This window comes from Myxocyprinus asiaticus, chromosome 33 (genome assembly GCF_019703515.2).
Source record: "Myxocyprinus asiaticus isolate MX2 ecotype Aquarium Trade chromosome 33, UBuf_Myxa_2, whole genome shotgun sequence".
Classification (NCBI taxonomy): Eukaryota; Metazoa; Chordata; class Actinopteri; order Cypriniformes; family Catostomidae; genus Myxocyprinus; species Myxocyprinus asiaticus.
The window spans coordinates 6,889,739-6,910,056 of NC_059376.1; the positions used below are offsets into that span (position 1 = coordinate 6,889,739).

Genomic DNA, 20,318 nt, shown 5'->3' on the forward strand with positions numbered 1-20,318 from the left:
TTCACCTGTTCATTCACTTCAATGTCTGTGCAGATGCAAGTTGTATTATTACAAGGCGCTCTGGAGTACTTGATTCTGATTGGTCAATGGCGCCATCTAGTGGTCTGATATCTCTGAGTAACAACTGCACATCTGGAGTTTAATACTTATCAGACTGCTCATCCGGGTATTGCGAGTCATCTTTCCTGTTTTCCGGATCACTGTGCGATCTCTACAATTAAGCTAATAAAATAATTTCAACTCAAATCAATGTTTTATATCCATTTCTTTATTTATTTGCCAAGTTGTCTTGTAACGAGCAGGATAATGAGTCAGTCGATCAATTTCACAAAATAAACACCAACAGTCCGACAACTCCGAAGCAAACCAGAGGGGAATTTCAGCTGTTCAGGGACTTATTTCTTCTAAAATAATTACATATTTTCAATGCAAATCTATATTTATGTCCATTTATTTATTTATTTATTTACTTAGTAGTCACGTAATAAGCAGGATAACGTACAGTCAGCGATAAACCCCTTCAGGGTGATACTAGACACCTTCGCGTCAGATCCTGATCTAACTCTCTTGGTTTATTTTTGCGATAACAACAGGCAGTACATTACCCCTTACATGTTGTGGACATAGACTAATTGTGGACATTGAATAATGTCACATATGTATATGTTATGTTAGTGTGAGGTAATTTATTATCATTGATAAAATCAAAAAATCCTTCGTCAACGAAATGTTCGTCAATTATATTGAGATTAATGACAAGATTAATGCTGATTGGGCATTTTGGTAATCGGACATCTGAACATAAAATAATCTATGTCTGTGTGTATACACACACACACACACACACACACACACACACACACACACACACACACACACACACACATATATATATATATACACATATATATATATATATATATATATAAAAGAGAGATAAACTCTAGTATGAGGAAATATTAGCATTTTTTAGCTATCCGTGTTGATATGATTCAGCTGCTATTAGATCCAGATTTTGTTATATCTAGATATACTCTTTTTTTTTTTTTTTCCTCTATGTCAGAAGAAACAAAATAGATTTAAATTATTTATCAGCCATTTTGTTTATAAATATTGGTTATCAGCTTACACGCACACAAAAATAATTACTATTGGTATCATCCAAAATTTCAATATGAGTGTATCCCTACTGTTTAGTATCACTGAAGGGTCTTACATTGATCCAGATGTCAGTAAGCTCATCATAGATGATGTAGGGCTGCACTCCCTCTGGCATGGCCTCCACATGCTCCTCCCACTGCGGGTCGTCCACACCCACAGGTATAAAGAGCGCGGGCGGTAAAAGCACTAATTGCAGCTTCTGTTGACTGCGGTCCAGAAACACTGCCCAAGCACTGAAAGGAGACCATTTCAACAAACCAGTGAACCTAGAACCATGCTCAACTGTTGTACAACTTACAATGATAATGTACAAACTTGCCGTGTGAAAACGTGTTGCACTAGGTGTGACTTCAAACACCAAAGATTTTCACATGCCTTGTAACTTATTGTAATGCAACAAATTTGAATATGTGCATGTGCAATACATGAATAAGATTTGAGAGCTAACGCTGTGGGGAAGATTTTCTGCAAAAAAACAACTTACATTTTGGTCTTTCCTCACATAAAACATTTCTCATTTTTTGTTCCATGGAATTTCTTCCAAGTATCTTGTTAACATAAAATGAGTAGATAAAGACTGTTCTTTTTTTTTTCCGGGTGAAATATTCCTTTAAAGCATTTATTGGTTGGAACTTACAATTTGCCATCTCTTGTCCATCCAGCTCTTGCGATGTACTCGGCCCCAGGAAAGAGTGTTGTAAATGGGAGAACAAGCTCTTTGTTTTGTGTGCTAATAATCTATTTAAAACACACACACACACATTATAAGTCTCTTAACCAGGCCTAAAGACAACAAAAACTTGCTATGGCACTGGGCACCTACCTTGCCGTGCTGGTCAGTTCGAATCTCTGCTAGTTTTAGGCTAATTTGAGGGTTTTTACTTCCTAAAAGCATAGAAAGAATCATTAGCATAAACCGTGAGAACATCTCCGTTGACAAAATACAGTTTATCCCAAACAATACAAGAAAGTGAAATTTTTGTATTATTCTGAATACAGTGATGTGTGTTTTTCCAGATATATAAGCCATAAAGAGTAACTAGTATCTATTATATCAATTCTGATTCCTTAAAGGGACAGTTCACCAAAAAATGAAAATTCTCTCATCATTTAGTCACCCTCATGCCATCCCAGATGTGTATGACTTTCTCTCTTCTGCTGGAATCCGAGGAAGACTTCACTATTTTACTCTCTGTTGATTCACTTTATTTCCAGATATTCCAGAGTTGTTGCTGTGTTTGTTTCACAACCTGCAGCTGAATTGTGATGCAGTTTTGGGGTTTCCCTCTTCCATAAAACTCCGGGATTCCCCCAATGTACTAGCGCAGACATTAGGGACAGTCGATATTTTACATTTGTGTGTATAAATGGGAATAGTTTATCCTAGTATATGTGATTTTCCCACTGTACTCACAGAAATGTTGAATTCTTTCTACTGTGTTGACATGTTGTTGGGCTCCATCCTATGACATTTGTTATCCGGTCTGTTCTGGTCTGTTCTACGCACGCGCGCTCTTCAAACACCCATCAGAATGCCGCTTATGTATTTAAATGAGCCCATTAAGCCGCGTTTGCAGAGAGAAACCTAGGTGTGTCAACCGCTTTCTCTTAATCCCTTAAACGGCGTAAGGAAATCAGCGTTCTTGTTTACATGACGTTTCAGAACGCCGCTTTCTGCTAAAACCCTGGAATAAACCGTTTTCTTAAGCGCATGTAAACATGGTCAATATCTCAGCTCTGTTGGTCCATTCAATGCAAGTGAATGGTGACCAGATCTTAGAAGGTCCAAAAAAGATCATCAAGGAAAAAGTAATCCATACCACTCCAGTGATTAAATCCATATCTTCTGAAGAGATATGATGGTGTGGGTGAGAAACAGATCAATATTTAAGTCATTTATTACTATAAATCCACACTTTCCCATTTTGGTGTGGAAGTGACTTTCACTTTCACATTCAGCCACCTACTGGTTGGGGCTGGTCAAACGTGGAGATTTACAGTAAAACAGGACTTACATTTTGATCTATTTCTCACCCGCACCTACAGCATATCGCTTCAGAAGATATGGAGTTGTATGGATTACATTTATGCTGCTTTTATGTCCTTCTTGGACCTTCTGAGATCTGGTCACCATTCACTTGCATTGTCTGGACCCACAGAGCTGAGATATTCTTTTAAAAATCTTTGTGTTCAACAAAAAGAAAGTCATACACATCTGGGATGGCATGAGGGGGAGTACATTTAAATTTTTGGGTGAACTATCCCTTTAACAAATCTATTTATTTACAAGTACCATTTATTAAAACAAAACTCTGTTGTGAATGTGCATCTTTAAAGGTGCTATAAGATTGACAACAAGCGTTTGAAATGGGTACTGCAGTCCAAATTCAAAATATTGGAGAGTTGTCTGCCCCGCCCCAGACTCTAATCTCATGCGGGCTGCCAGAATGTTGACATGCAAATTAGCCAACTCAGCATCCGTTTTGAAGGATTTCTGGGCTTTAAGCTGTCTCCATCTTCCAAAGGTATCTCCAATATTTATCCTTGTTTTACTACACCTCTGGTCATGGTGGTTATTAGATGGATGGCGAGGCTTTTTAGGTCGGGTGGAATCTGTTATCTCTGATCCAGTTCATTTGCTGGCTTCCATGGCTGCAGCACGCAGTGTTGTTTGCCTGCAAACTTGTTCAAATCTGGCAACCCGGTGGTGTCGAAATACTGTTGGTGAGCAGGCAGTGGGTGGGATCACACAGGCCAGAACATAAACAGAAATCCAGCCCGGAATGGAAACTTCAAAGTAGAATATACTGGCTGTAGCATTGTTATCGGAGAAGCCAGTACTTCAACTTAGCATGTTTCCTAATTCTCTAATGATATATTATGGTAATTTTATGATTTAGTACAGTAAAAATATTACATATAGCACCTTTAACTACACGTTGTCGTATGAACAACCAGTCAGTATTTACAGTAATTCAAGTATCACAAACCTTAAGAACACAAAACACTAGCAATTATTGGTTTATTTCCAGTTTTGACCTGACGAAAATAATCACATGCATTTTAGTGACCAAGTCAAGAACCGCTACGACTGATTCAGAATGAGTGTGATTCGTTAGACTGATTCAGACCGAATAATTTCAATTTGAGACTAAAAGCTGATTTATGCTCCTGCATTAAACCTAGTAGTGGCCAACGTGGTGGATTGCATTTATAGTTCTGCGTTGGTGTGTCTGCGTCGCTCTGTGACAGCCAAAATACTATTGTATTAAGAGAAAATATCGTAATTTTTGAAATAATTATACATTTAATACAGTAAATAAACAAAAGCATTGTAATGCATGGATTCCGTGTAGCATTAAAAACGCGTTCATCAAAGTAAACTGTATTTAGGTACATATTATTTATTATACATGTTGTCTGCCATGCTGCCGAAAATAAATGGGTCATTTACGGATGGCAAGCTTGTTTTTGAGACGCTTAAATAATAATAAATAACTATTTTGGCATTCTTTGATGCTTTGTGCTGAAAAAAAACAACTCAATTAATAACTACTCGCTTGACCAACAGAATATTGGTGTCATTTACAATGCATATAGACAATGTAACAACTCTGAACAGGTGCTTTTTAAAAAAAAAAACATTTTATCCCATTTTCTCCCCAATTTGGAATGCCCAATTCCCACTACTTAGTAGGTCCTCGTGGTGGTGCGGTTACTCACTTCAATCCGAGTGGCGGAGGACAAGTCTCAGTTGCCTCCGCTTCTGAGACAGTCAATCCGCGCATCTTATCACGTGGCTCGTTGTGCATGACACCGCGGAGACTCACAGCATGTGGAGGCTCATGCTACTCTCCGCGATCCATGCACAACTTACCACGCAACCACAAGGAGGTTACCCCATGTGACTCTACCCTCCCTAGCAACAGATCCAATTTGGTTGCTTAGGAGACCTGGCTGGAGTCACTCAGCAGACCCTGGATTCGAACTCGCGACTCCAGGGGTGGTAGTCAGCGTCAATACTTGCTGAGCTACTTTTTTGATTTGCTGACAAATTACAAATGTTCCGTTTTCATAACTTAAGAAATATGATTATTTACTGTACACCATACTTTCAAACATATGGTCAAAACATCATACAGATTGAAAAGTTCTCGAGTAAAATACAACAAATATTATTTCACTCGCAAACTAAATAAAAGCCCAGAGAAAAAAAGCACAAAGTTCATAAGTTGTAAACTACATGAAACACAAACAGAATTTAAAAACAACAGACATTCCCGAAATGAGGCCAAATACTGTATAATGTGACTGTTCATTGATCAGTGGATATGACGCATAGATCTTAAAATAATATTCAAGAAAATGCAATGCTACCTCAGGTTTCTTTTGGTCATCCTGGCAGACTGTCTCTAGTTATGAAGCAAACTAATCACAGCTGTTGTGGTCTGCATTAACACGACGTGCAGTAAAATTTTTGGAGAGGTGCACGTCAGGCTACGCCATAGGTTTGACGCAGAAATATAAATTAGCCTTAATTTGTGAGTGTTTTTGATGTTTATACTGTGTATTGTTTAATGGTTAATAAACAGGAAAATTAATCACTATCATTCTTCCTTGTGTTCATTTAATGAAAAACTGTGGAAACTGTATTTCACTTCTTGCATTAAACATTTTAAAACTAACTGGCAACAGTGGCTTGTTTGACATGATTTTTCCTCTGATTGAAAACAAAATCTTAAATCCTTTTCAAAGCAATTACTTTGAATTTCATTTAAAGGCTGAAAAATATTGAGATATCATTTGTTTAGCTACACTGCTCAGCCCTAGAATGAGAACTCTCGATTCCAAACCCTAAGCCCATGTGTGTTGTGTGAGGTGTGTGGTTACCAGTCCGGGGGTATCTGTACACATCTGCCTTCCGCTCCTCCAGGGCTGGTGAGGGCACATGAATAATCTCCACTTCTGACTCATCAACTTCCTCGTACAACAACTGCAGCGTTCTGCCTCCATCTGCATCTGCAATGCAAACATAAACAGAACGACATAGGTATACAGAGGGTTCATCTAACTTAGCCAGCTGAATAGTGTCAACAAACCCCTCCAGGTGTTGAACAAACCTTTAAGGACAGCCGGAGACCACCAGTATCCTGTGAAGCGATCAAACTCTTCCTGAATCACAAACGTTGCAACGCCAGCAGATTTTGGGTCATCCTTGACGTTATTCAACCCTGTAGAATCAGAATTCAAAAAACGCATTCACTGTGCTTTTCATATGGACCAATTTTTGGTTGGAGAGAAAACTAAAGTTTGTTCTGTTTTTGGTGTTTCAATAATTTAATGACAGATGATAAATGCACAGCTGTCTCCAAACCATTTAAAAGGTTACAGATTACAGCATATAGTTTACAGCATATAGCTTACAGATTACAGCATATAGTTGACGTGCAGGCAAAGCGCCTGCACGTCAACTATATGCTGTAATCTGTAAACTCAATCTTGATCTTGTATAAACTCTGTTGGCTAAACCGTTAAAAAATACAAACCTTCAAAGTAGTACTGAATAATAAAGAATAGGTTTATAGATCAAGGTTATTTTCTATTTAAAGGGATAGTTCACCCCAAAATGAAAATTCTCTCATCATTTACTCACCCTCATGTCACCCCAGATGTGTATGACTTACTTTTTTCAGCATAACACAAAGATTTTTAGAAGAATATTTCAGCTCTGTAGGTCCATACAATGCAAGTGAATGGTGACCAGAACTTTGAAGCTCCAAAAAGGACATAAATGCAGCATTAAGCAATCCATTTGACTCCAGTCAAAATGCCTTAAATATTGATCGGTTTCTCAACCACACCTATCATATTGCTTCAGAAGAAATTGATTTAACAACTGGAGTCATATGGATTACTTTTATACAGCCATTATGTCCCTTTTGGATCTTCAATATTCTGGTCACCATTCACTTGCATTGTGAGGACCTACAGAGCAGAAATATTCTTCTAAAAATCTATGTTTGTGTTTAGAAGAAAGAAAGTAAGTCATGCACATCTGGGATGGCATGAGGGTGAGTAAATGATGAGAAAATGTTAGTTTTTTGGGTGAACTATCTCCAAGTTAAAAAATTCCTTAAATAATCAAGGCAAGTCTGGTGCTTTACATGAATACTGTAGGTAAAACTCAAACCTTTATGACAGAAAGTCAGTCTCCGCTCCTCTCCAGTTTCGATATTCGTCATCCACAGGTCGTTATTATTAATAAAGGCAATGAAACTGGGGTCACCGGGTGAGATCTTGGGGTCCATGCGTATCCCTGAGCACTGAGTCTTTATTTCCACTGGCTTCATTGGGGTGGCCTGCTAAACATCACATGACCTTCAGGCATGAGCACACACAGCTTCACACACATACAGTACTTTTCCATTAATATTCAATGAATTGTTTACACTAATATGATAACTGTCATCATTTACTTACTCTCATGTTCCAAATCTGTATGCCTTTCTTTCATGGACCACAAAAACTTTAAAGAATGTACTTGTCACTTTCTTCCATGCAGTTACAATGAATCAGGTCTTAAGCTTTCAAGTGCAAAATTACCATAAAAGAACCATGAAAGTGGTCCATGCAACTAGTGCGCAATATTTCAAGTACTCTGAAGTCATATGATAGATCTTGACATCCACTCCAGCTCTCCTTGAAGAGTTCACTAGAGAAGAAGCGAAGTCCAAATTGTGATTAAATCATTTGAATAATTTAAAGTCAGATTTCTCAATTAATCGTTTCATCTGGTAATGCAGTTCTTTCTGTCTCAACGATCCAGTCACAGTGGTTATTGAGGTAACAGCTCACAGGAGGAGAAGATTAACTACAAATAATTCATGCAACTAATACATTTAGTTTCTCATGGAAAGCTATACTTTGACTTCAAAAGTCTTGGAATATTACAAACAAGCCATATGGACTACATTTATGATACTTTATTGGTGCCTTTGTGTCTGTATTAAAGCTTGAAAGCTTCAGTCCTCATTCATTGTAATAGCATGGAAAAAAGCAGCCAGTACATCTTTCAAAATTTCTCTTATTGTTACACGCAAGAAAGAAAGTCTCATAGGTTGGGAATGAAATGGGGGTGAGTAAATGGGTGAACTATCCCTTTAAACTGCTGACTCACAATGAAGCCATTATGGCCACCATCACGGCAATAGAAAAGGCTGTTGCTTGCTTGGAAGAGGAAAAGACCACTTTGTGGGTGATAGTCGTAGGAAGTGATGCCAAAGACCCCCAGACGCTTCCTCTCACGGAGAAGTTCCTCCTCGCGGGAATACATGCCATGATGTGGAGTCGCCTGCAGGAAGAGCACAAACTTAAATCAAATGTTGTAGAAGGTTCCCCCCCTTGTTGTCCAATGAACTTCAATGACATTTCCAGTTATTTGTGATTACTGGATAAGGGTTTAAAAAAAAAAAAAATGCTAAAGAATCAATCACTCATTTGTACGGAGCTCCTTAGAGGACAGCACGGGATTTATTTTCCTGAAATAGTATTGTGTGCCCTCGCAATAAGATTTTCATGCCTGTGCAATAAATTTACCATGGTTTAACTCCAGTAACCATAATATTCGTAGTGAAACCATAGTAATACTGGAAAACTATGGTAAAAATATTTATAATTTTGTGATTACTATGGTTTTCCTACAAATACTATAGTTTAACCATGGTATTTTTAGTAAAACTATGGTAACCATGGTTACCATATGTATACAGTTTACTGTTAGACCATGGCAACTTTTCATAGTTACTACAGTAAAAACAAGGTTTCTGCACAAATAACTATATTAAAATATATAACTATAGTAAAATCATGATTTCCACCAAAAAACTATGGTTACTCCAGTCTACAATATAACTATAGTAAAACAATGATTTCCACCAAAAAACGACGGTTAACTTACTAAGTTTACTGTAGTAAAACCATGATTTCTGCAAGCAAAACCATGGTTACTACAGTCTACAATTTTACTTTAGTAAAACCATAATTTCGGTCAAAAACTATGTTTACTACAGCGTAAAATTTTACTATAGTAAAACGACTTCCGCCAAAAAATATGGTTACTAAAGTCTATAATTTTACTATAGTAAAACTATGATTTACGCCAAAAAACTATGGTTATTACAGCCTAAAATTTTACTATAATAAAATTATGATTTCCACCAAAAAGTATGGTTACTACAGCCTACAATATAACTATAGTAAAACAATGATTTTCAGCAAAAAAACTATGGTTACTACAGTCTACAATTTTACTATAGTAAAACGTTTCCGGTTATGCATGTAACCTCAGTTCCCTGAGATGAAGGGAACGAGACATTGCTATGGGAAAGTACTTTCCTCAACGACCTAACTGAAACCCTTGTACAATAATGCCAATCTTCTTATTGGCAATGATGTTTGAGCCCTGCCTCTTTAGGCGCGCATCAGGCGTATATAAGCGGGCGCTCAAGCATTATTACATCAGATTTTCTGACTGAGGGACAGAGGGCATTACTCTTTCTTCAAATCATTGTAGTTGTAGTGTGGGCAGCTTTCACAATGTCTTGTTCCCTTCATCTCAGGGAACTTAGGTTACGTTCCCTTTCGATTCAGTTTCGAATCCCACCCCGCCGCACTATGTGAAATCACACCCCCAGTGGTAAAACACTTAAATACGGACATGTATAAGGAATCACAGGCCTGCAGGCCGATGACTTGTAGATATGCCTTAAGTGTATATATATATATGTGAATGTGTGCTTCTTGAATACAGTGCTGTGAAAAATCCTGATTTCTTCTGTTTTTGTGTATATTGCATTGTATATAAAACAAAGGCAATCGGAGTAAACACAAATACACTTTTTAAATGATAATGTTATTTATTGAAGCAAAAAAGTTATCCAATACCAACCAGGCCTGTGTGAAAAAGTATTTGCTCCCTTAGTTACTAAATCCCCAAATCTATGAAACTGCATTCATAATGGGGTTCAGCTGGACTAGACACACCCAGGCCTGATTACTGCCAGCCCTGTTTAATTAAATAGAACTTTTTCAGCAGCATGAAGTTGGCTAAAAGGTCTCATACAGCAGCACACTATGCCGAGGTCGAAAGAAATTCCAGAAATGATGAGGAAAATAAAATAATCTCAGATCATCTCAGGAGGTGCTGTGAGTTTAGTTTGTTTTTATTTCCATGGAGCAGTTCACAGGTAACAAAGACAAAAGTGATTAAATCATAAAATAATACAAGACACGTTCACATTGAACCAAAAATTGTGTTCTATTTTATTTTCTTTAGGCAGCATTAACTGTATTACATAAAAATGCACAAACACAAATTTGACAGCATAATTTTGGGAACACAAGGGAATTTATTAGACATTTATTATGATTATGATTATTATATTTAAATTCATAATTGTCTTCAGTTCTTAATTTGTAGGCTATTAGTAATTTTCCACCTGTTGTCATTGACGAATACTTGTATGATGGCAAATGGGGCCGTTGGAGACGGTAAATATTTGGATTTGCGGAGTTGGTTATATAAGATTTTTTTTTGTTCTTTTAAACACTTTTTTCTTTTCGTTTGAAGTGCCATTTGAATTTAGAAATGTCTTTTGTTTAAGTTTTTCGCGTTTCAATCAATGATTTATATTTTTAAAGCAAAATCAATAATGCAAAAATATTCACCGATACTCAGCAGGGGGGTTGACGATGTAAACGGATAATTGAAATATTTTTTAATGCGATTATCGATCAAATATTTTTTACATATCGCCCAGCCCTATAGTGAACCGTCCCAAAAGTGGCCGACCTTCCAAAATTCCTCCAAGAGCACAGCAACACCTCATCCAGGAAGTTACAAAAAATCCAAGGACAACATCCAAGGAACTGCAGGCCACTCTTGCATCAATAAAGGCCACTGTTCATGACTCCACTATCAGAAAGACACTGGCCAAAAATGGCATCCATGGAAGAGTGGCAAGGCAAAGACCACTGCTAACCCAGAAGAACATTAAGGCTCATCTGAATTTTGCCAAAACACATCTTGATGATCCTCAAACCTTTTGGGAGAATGTTCAGTGGACTAATGAATCGAAAGTGGAACTGTTTGGAAGACAGGGGTCCCGTTACATCTAGCGTAAATCTATCACAGAATTCCACAAAAAGAACATCATACCTTCGGTCAAGCATGGTGGTGGTAGTGTGATGGTGTGGGGATGTTTTACTGCTTCAGGGCCAGGGCGACTTGCATTCATTGAGGGAAACATGAATTCTGCTCTCTACCAGAAAATCCTAAAGAAGAACATCCGTTCATCAGTCTGTGGTTTGAAGCTCGAGCGCAAATGGATTATGCAGCAAGACCATGATCGTAAGCATAGGAGTAAGTCCACCTCTGAATGGCTCAAAAGAAGCAAAATTAAAGTTTTGGAGTGGCCTAGTCAAAGTCCTGACTTGAACCTGACTGAGATGCTGTGGCAGGACCATAAATGGGCAGTTCATGCTCGAAAACCCTCCAATGTGGCTGAACTAAAGCAGTTCTGCAAAGAAGAGTGGGCCAAAATTCCACCACAGCGTTGTGAAAGACTGATCTCCAGTTATCGAAAGCATTTGCTTGCAGTTGTGGCACAATCAGCTATTAAGTTTAAGAGGGCAGTTTGTTTTTCACATGGGTGATGTGTGTTGGATTAATTTTTTGCTTCCAAAAAAAATAAATATATTATATATATATATGAAAACTGTATTTTGTGTTTACTATGGTTGCCTTTGTTTTATGTTATATCTCGTTTGAATATCTAAAACAATTTAGTAGGAAAAATACACAAAATAGAACATATCTAGGTGCGATAAGTACACTTCTGATTCATGCAACATTGTTTATTTGAATACAATACACAGAAACTGCATGTGTGATGCCTCTTGTCAAACACCGGCGGGGAGGGGAAGCAAACAGCATGCAAGTGCTTTCTGTTTTAGTGAGAACACTGTTTATATGAAAACCATCACACATAAATAGCATATGCAAACTCCCAGCGAACTCTGGCGGGAAGGGCTTGTAAATGCACACGCGTCTCAAGCAGGTGTGGTGCGAGCAGATGCAACAAGCGCTTTCTCTCTTGCATGAGAACATTGCTTATGTGAACATAACACACAAAAAACCTGTTTTTCTACCATCCCGGCTTACCCAGCGGGGATGAGTAGCATGCAAATGTGCACATAATGGGTAGCGAGTGCATTCCTGTTTCTTATGAGAACACAACACAGAAACACATCTATCTACCATCCCAGCGTACCCGACTGGGATGAACCGCTTGTGAATGCGCACATAACAAGCAGCAAGCGCATTTCTGTTTCTTATGAGAACACATTTGACTTCCATCACAGCGAGGATGAGTAACGGATGAATGTGCACGTCACAAGCAGCGAGCGCATTTGTGTGTCTTGTGAAAGCAAAACACCAAAACATATTTTTCAACCATCCCGGCGTACTCGGCGGGGATGAGCAGCATGTAACTGTGTACATTTCGCATCACATTCATGACTTAGTCAAAGCACATATCAGCTTGAGTCGATGGCTTGTCTGAACTGCGGTCCTCTGACTCTAAGGCCAACATTTATAGTTAGCACGCAAGCCGGATCTATCTAAGCTGGAGGAGACCACTGTAAACAGAGCTCTTCAACCGCCGAATTCTATGCGAATCAGCTCTGTATCAGTGGCATGCACATGCTCTTCACCCACACTGGGGGAAGGGATGGCAATATCCTCCGTGGACCAGTCATATTTGATGCTATGAGGGACATGGTGTCATCCCCATGGTCAGAAACGGCAAATGTGATGAGGCTGAGGGCCAGAGCTCATCACGCACATACTGAAACGGCGAACATGCTAAATCAGAAGCACAGGGAGCTCATGGGGCTTGCGCCGGCACAAGGTCCACCTCAAAATCATCCAACTCCACCTCGCGGCCCCACCGTGCCCCCTCATGTGGTCCCTCGGGATCTAACACAGAGGAGGTGGGTGTGAGGGCGCTAGAGGCTGAATCGTCCCTCAGAATGAGGGCGATCCTAGAGCGTAACGTCCGGAGACTCGTGCCCTCGCAGTGAGGGCAGTCTGTCTCCATTAGAGCTGCTTCTGCATGGGTGTGGCCCCCATGAACACAGCTCTCATGCTCGTCTGATGGAGGGATGTGCCACTCGCATCAGGAACATTTGTGGAACAGCATCTTTAAAAAGACGCACTGCACAGAAGCGGCTCTTTTTGTGAAAGCCAAGAGGCTTATAAAAACATATATCTATATAAAATATAGATATACATATTATGAAAGGATACAGTCTCTCCAGCCGGAGCGCTATGGGAAGCGGGTCGGATCTCGCTGAAGCACCGCATTGTTCAACGACGAGCATCTGAAGCGAAGAACCCGTTCACTCAAAGTGTCTTCGATGACAAGATGGAGAAAACTTCACCAGAACACACAGGGCAGCAGTAAGCCTTCTCACTGCAGGCGCTAGGAGCACAGGCGACGAGTCACCCTGTTAGCGTCTTGCAGAGAACAATCATCTGCTGAAATGTGCATCTCGACAGTGAAGCAGTCGAGGGTTTCCTAGACAAAGTCGAATGTTCGTAGTTGTGAAGGAAGAAAATCTGAAGTAATGATGCTTGAGCACCTGCTTACATACGCCTGATGCGCGCCTAAAGGGTCGGGGCTCAAACATCATTGCCAATCAGAAGATTGATGTTATTGTACAAGGGATTCAGTTAGGTCGTTGAGGAAAGTACTTTCCCATAGCAATGCAAGAGAGGAGTAGACTATTTTATTTATGTAACTTTCGCACCTGCATCCCAATCTACATCTTGATGTAATCCTTCCACATGATCATGCAGCATGTTTTCATGAGCTGAATGGGAGGCTAAACAAAAAGTTAAAATGTGACGAGAATGCAGTATACCCAACAGACCCGTGCAGCGCGTGTAAGCCATTCGCGCATCACGAGCCGGCTGTGCTTCACTTTCAGTTAATCACGCAAGTAAACGTGCCCGCTTTGCTTCAGTCAGGCTGCACGGTTGACAGCCTACATTCCGTGTTTCATTTGTTTCTTTTTGCTTTCAGAACAACGTGATGTAATAAGGAAAACACCACTATTAATCCATGAGATTTCCAACCCAGCATACAGGTACACCATCCTTAAACCATAGTCGCACTCAAAATTACATTAAACAATTAAGAAAAAACATAAACCCACATATTTCGAGTCTATTCAAAATATAAATTAAACCTGGAAATAAAGTTTTAGGATTTTGCAGGTCCGATTCACCGAAAAGGGCTAAATAGTTCATCGGCTAGTGATGTGCAAATGGCTTGCACGTGCAGTGCGAGTCTCGTCACATTTTAAAAGTGTTTAGTCTCCCATTCAGCTGATGAAATCATGCTGCGTGATCATGAGGAAGGATTACATCAAAATGTAGATTGGAATGCAGGTGCGAAAAACTTTTAAATAAAATAATATTAATAAAATAGCCTGCTCCTCTCTCGCTGTTGCTTACTGCCCTCTGCGTGATTTTGAAAAATGTATGACATAATATAAGAAAAATTCAATATTCCACGCAATTTCATGATCAGTAATCAGGGCTCAACAATAAAGACTGACCGATGGCCCGGGGCCAGTGTGAGAGAGATATGGGCCAGTTGCTAGAACTATCACTTGCCCGATCGGGCCAGTTCTGCATTTATAACATTAGTGCAAGCAAACAACAAGCAAGAGAGCACAAAAATTACATGGAGCAAACGAAGTCTTCTAACTGATTAGCGAGCACATTTAGCTCGCAAAGACACGCAAACGCATAATATACTGCACGCGCCAAGGCACAGTGGCGTGCGCACAAAAGATCGTGCAGACACCGAGCGCACTCTCCTAGCACTGTCCTCGCTCTTTTCCAAGTGTCTTAGCAGCAGCTATTACCAAGGAGTAGAAAATAGCAGGAAAAAACACACTTAATGAATTTCGTAGCAGGATTGCACGTCTTCTCAACATTTTAAATATACCCGCACATTCCGTGTTCACAGTGTGCGAAATCCCCACATTTTTCATTTTTACTTGTTGGTGAAAAGTAGTAATCCACACATTGGAACACAAGAAATCAACAGTTTCTTTCTATAGGACTGAAAATCCATGTCTCTCCGTGCATATGTCTCAACATCATCCCTCTCCGTGCAGCGTAGACTGTTTAACGTGCATGCGCTCTCGTAAAGGGACAGAGTGCTAGTTTTATTAAAAAAAAAAACATTTTCTCTCAAATAATTCCCCTTTATAGATGAAGTGCCGAATGAGACGTAATAAACTTTGTTAAACCACAGTTATACATGTGTCTGGAAACATGTCAAACAGCCATTGACCAGTAAAATAAAAAATGGCACTCCATGTCAAAAAGGTTGCGGACCCCTGATCTACAATTTTATTATAGTAAAACGGCGATTTATGCCAAAAAACTACGGTTACTACAGTCTACAATTTTACTATAGTAAAACAATGATTTCCACCAAAAAACTATGGTTACTACAGTCTACATTACAACTGCAGTAAAACCACGATTTCTGCAAAAAAAAAAATACGGTTACTACGGTCTACAATTTTACTACAGTAAAATCATGATTTCCACCAAAAAATATGGTTACAACAGTCTACAATTTTACTATAGTAAAACCATGATTTCTGCCAGGAAACTATGGTTACTACTGTCTACAATTTTACTATAGTAAAACCATGATTTCCGCCAAAAAATATGGTTACTACTGTCTACAATTTTACTATAGTAAAACCATGATTTCCACCAAAAAACTATGGTTACTACATTGTGCAGTTTTACTATAATAAAACCATGATTTGCGCCAAAATAAAGAAAAAAGGGTCTGTCGAGGTTACTTCCATAGTAAAGGCATGTTTTCTGCTAAAAAAAACATGGTTCATACATGGTTACTACAATTTTACTACAGTAGAACTATTGTGCATTTATTGCGAGGGAACGCAAAACATACCACGAGTGAACGCAAAAGATAACATCTTTTTCTATTAAAGAAAAAAGGTAACACATTAGTTTAGGGATCACACATTATACAGTAATTAATGACTAATAAATGGACTTGCAAAGGACTAGTTACGGACTTGTTTGGAATTATAAAGGAATTTAGAAAGCCTTAGTTCATTGATTTCTTACCTTTGCCAAATAGCCTCTTTACATTTGTTTTTTTTTTACTAACAATGAACTTATGAGGTAAAAACAAAATATACCAGTAACTAGTAAGGTGCAAACATAGGTTTTCATTACACTATGTGAATGTGCAACTCTTAAGTAAAAAAATATAGAAGGCAGAGACTTTTGATGAATAGTGTAAATAGCAACAAAAAGCATCCTCTTTGCACTAAGGGCAAATAGTGTTAGATGTTATTTGCATCCCTAATTAAATACTACCATGCAGTATAGGGGCATCACTGCAGCATGTTTAATAAGTTTTTTTTTTTTTTTTTATTAGTCCCACAAACAACCTACACCAACACCTACCCCTAAACCTAAACTTACCTGCTTTGTTGAAATACTATATGCATTCTACAAGTATTTCATACTTACAGTACAAGCCACACAGTCACAGAGTACTAAGAACCTATAAAGGATGTATCATACTAGCTATTGATATGTTTTGTTTTTAGCTAAGAAATTCATTATGACAAAAGCAAATATAAAGGGACTATAAAGCAAGAATAAGAAATCAGCCAATAAAGGCTTAATAAATACTTTATAATGCCAAACAAGTCAATAACTAGTCACTTACAAGTGTATTTATTAGTCAAGAATTACTGTCTAATTTCTGATCCCTAAACTAAAGTGTTCCTGAAAAAAAATTCCCGCCCTGTCCTCTAAAGGTCTTCGTGCATTTGTCAACCAGTTAACCGATTCATCGAAAAGAACTGACTCAAAAGAAAGATACCTGAAAGTGATCTAGCATCTGTTTCCATGATAACACCAAGAGGGCTTCTTTCCGTATCTTTTTTGGAATTTCAGAGTACAGTAATGAGTTTTCTCTGCTCCCATAGGGCATTCCTGAGTGTGACAAAGTGGAAACATCATTAAAAAAATACATTTAAAACAAACATTTTTAAAAGGTATAATTTGGTGTAATTCTAAACAGAAATGCAAATCATGAAACAGTCAAATGCCAGATTTCAAAGGATGTGTTCACATTCAAGTGGTCTTTAAAAGATCCAAATTCACACCTAGGGATGAGAATCGTAAGGAATTTAACAATTCCGGTTCCGATTCCTCTTAATGATTCTGATTCCTTAAGGAATCCCTTAAAGAGTCTTAGCTTTGAGGAAGAAACATTTGGAAATAAGAAATGCAATTTTTTGATGTGGTGAGATTTTTCAGTATCTGCTTCAACTGAATTGTTTTTGATTCACTAAAAAGAACCACCTCATAAGAGTAATTTGTTTGGAAACTACATTACCCTGGTCACGCTGTGTGTCTTGTGCTGTAGATTAAATAGAAGCAGCTCAAAGGCCCCAGCACACTCTTTGTTTTTTGCTCAAGTTTGAAGTTTGAAACAGCTGAGCAACGACATACTGTTTGTGAACATATAGACACCGGCCACACCGCTGTTGGAGGCATTTGGAGGAGCATTTCAATATGAGGACGCTCAAGACCACATGTAAAACATCAACTAATATGACATTAAAATATGTTATCAATGACTACATGCCTCATTCTATGAATAGAATTCACACGAGATCAGTAAAAGATGCTTTTTAAACACTCTGTAATGATTTAAAGGGTTCCCCAAGTTTTTTTCAGCCAAACCTCTTCGACCAAAATGAATTAATTGAAGTATCCCTTAATATTTAAGTAATGTTTTCCTTTTGAAATATAATTTCTGACATCTTTTCACTTTATCTTATTATTGTTAAATTTTAATGAACCTTTTATTGTTCTTTTCTTATAATATTTATACATTTTATTTATTTTCCACTGAAATTTCTATTCCAATCAGAGATTGCACTAGTCACAGTAGTAAAATTTAAAATAAATAAATAAATGTCAAATAGCCTATTTGTATCTGTCATTTCTGGCAAACATTACTAACTACAAGACACCATCCCCCATCACTGTAGGGAATCAACAACTGGCTGACGACCTGTATGTGTTTTACTGTAGATTTGAAAAGTCCAGTCTCACACCCCATACCCGCTCTGACCTTCACTTCACACAAACATTAACACCTCCGGCAACCACCCTCCTCCCCCTCCTGCTACTCAACCTGCACTTAAGATCTGTGAAGAGGATGTGTGCCGGGTCTTCCGGAAACAACAGACAAGGAAAGCACAGGGCCCAGACAGTGTTTCACACACTTGTCTAAAATCTTGTGCTGACCAGTTGGCCCCCATCTTCACACAGATCTTCAACAGATCACTGGAGTAGTGTGAAGTTCCCTGCTGCTTCAAATGCTCCACCATCATCCCTGTCCCAATGAAACCCAAAATCAAAGGACTTAATGACTGCAGACCCATCGCTCTGACGTCTGTGGTCATGAAGTCATTTGAGAAACTGGTGTTGGCCCACCTGAAGGACATAACTGGACCCTTTCTGGATCCCCTTCAATTTGCAAACAGGTCTGTGGATGATGATCATATCCTGCAATATCTGGAAAGACCAGGGACATATGCAAGGATCCTATTTGTGGACTTCAGTTCGGCTTTCCATACCATCGTTCCAGCTATTCTCCAGACTAAATTAAACCAACTCTCTGTTCCCACCTCTATCTGTCAGTGGATCACCAGCTTTCTGACAGACAGGCAGCAGCTAGTGTGAATGGGAAAATTCACTTCCAGCACCTGTATGATCAGCAATGGAGCCCCTTAGGGATGTGTGCTCTCCCCAATACTCTTCTCCCTGTACAAAAATGACTGCAATGACAAGGACCCCTCTGTCAAGCTCCTGAAGTTTGCAGATGACACTACTGTCATCGGCCTTATCCAGGATGACGATGAGTCTGCATACAGAAGGGAGGTTGAACAGTTGGTGCATTCAAAACAACCTGGAGCTGAACATGCTCAAAACGTGTGATAGTGGACTTTAGGAGGAACACTCCAACATTGACCCCGCTCACCATTCTAAACAGCACTGTGGCAGCAGTGGAGTCATTCAGGTTCCTGGGCACTATCATCTCACAGGACCTGAAGTGGGAGACCCACACTGACTCAATTGTGAAAAAGGCCCAGCAGAGGCTGTACTTCCTTCGCCATTTGAGGAAGTTCAATCTGCCACAGGCGCTGCTGATCCAGTTATACTCATCAGTGACTGAGTCTGTCCTCTGCACTTCAATAACTGTCTGGTTTGGTTCAGCTACAAAATCGGACATCAGAAGTCTACAAAAGGACAGTTCGGACTGCTGAGCGGATTATTGGTCGTCCCCTGCCCTCCCTTCAAGAACTGTACACTTCCAGAATGAGGAAAAATCACTCTGGACCCCACTCACCCAGCCCACTACCTTTTTGAACTGTTGCCTTCTGGCCAGTGCAACTGAGCACCAGAATCATCAGGCACAAGAACAGTTCTTCCCTCAGGCTATCCATCTCATGAACAGTTAAAACTGCCCCATTGAGGAATAACTATGTGCAATACACAGCTTAGTCTATTTATATTTATCCAACATATCCTACCTCTTGGTGCTATTACATTCCCTTGCACTATCTGTATGTAACAGATTTTTATTTGTACATACATTTGTGCTCAAAAGTTTGCAAATCCTGGCAGAAATTTTGAAATTGTGGCACTGATTTTGAAAATATGACTGATCGTGCAAAAAAAAACAAAAAAAAAAACACTGTCTTTTAATTAAGGATAGTGATGATATGAAGCCATTTATTATCATATAGATGTTTGGCTCCTTTTTAAATCATAATGGTAACAGAAATCATCCAAATGGCCCTGATCAAAAGTTTACATACCCTTGAATGTTTGGCCTTGTTACAGACACACAAGGTGACACACACAGGTTTAAATGGCAATTAAAGGTTAATTTCCCACACCTGTGGCTTTTAAAATTGCAATTAGTGTCTGTGTATAAATAGTC

The 20,318-nt window shown here is 38.9% G+C and overlaps 1 protein-coding gene across 2 annotated transcripts in view; it reads right to left on the reverse strand.

Annotated features, from left to right (window-relative positions):
* LOC127424726 (dipeptidyl peptidase 9-like) overlaps positions 1 to 20,318 on the reverse strand; it is a 48,731-nt gene that overhangs the window by 16,236 nt on the left and 12,177 nt on the right. The window contains exons 4-11 of one of the 2 annotated variants that reach the window (XM_051670148.1): positions 17,178 to 17,290; positions 8,339 to 8,512; positions 7,352 to 7,520; positions 6,282 to 6,392; positions 6,052 to 6,180; positions 1,985 to 2,046; positions 1,799 to 1,899; positions 1,217 to 1,394 (exon numbers count right to left, since the gene is read on the reverse strand). In XM_051670148.1, the coding sequence (XP_051526108.1) occupies positions 1,217 to 1,394; positions 1,799 to 1,899; positions 1,985 to 2,046; positions 6,052 to 6,180; positions 6,282 to 6,392; positions 7,352 to 7,520; positions 8,339 to 8,512; positions 17,178 to 17,290 (1,037 nt within the window). Of the gene's footprint in view, positions 1 to 1,216; positions 1,395 to 1,798; positions 1,900 to 1,984; positions 2,047 to 6,051; positions 6,181 to 6,281; positions 6,393 to 7,351; positions 7,524 to 8,338; positions 8,513 to 17,177; positions 17,291 to 20,318 lie in introns of both variants that reach the window. The other variant, XM_051670147.1, reaches the window with a different exon arrangement.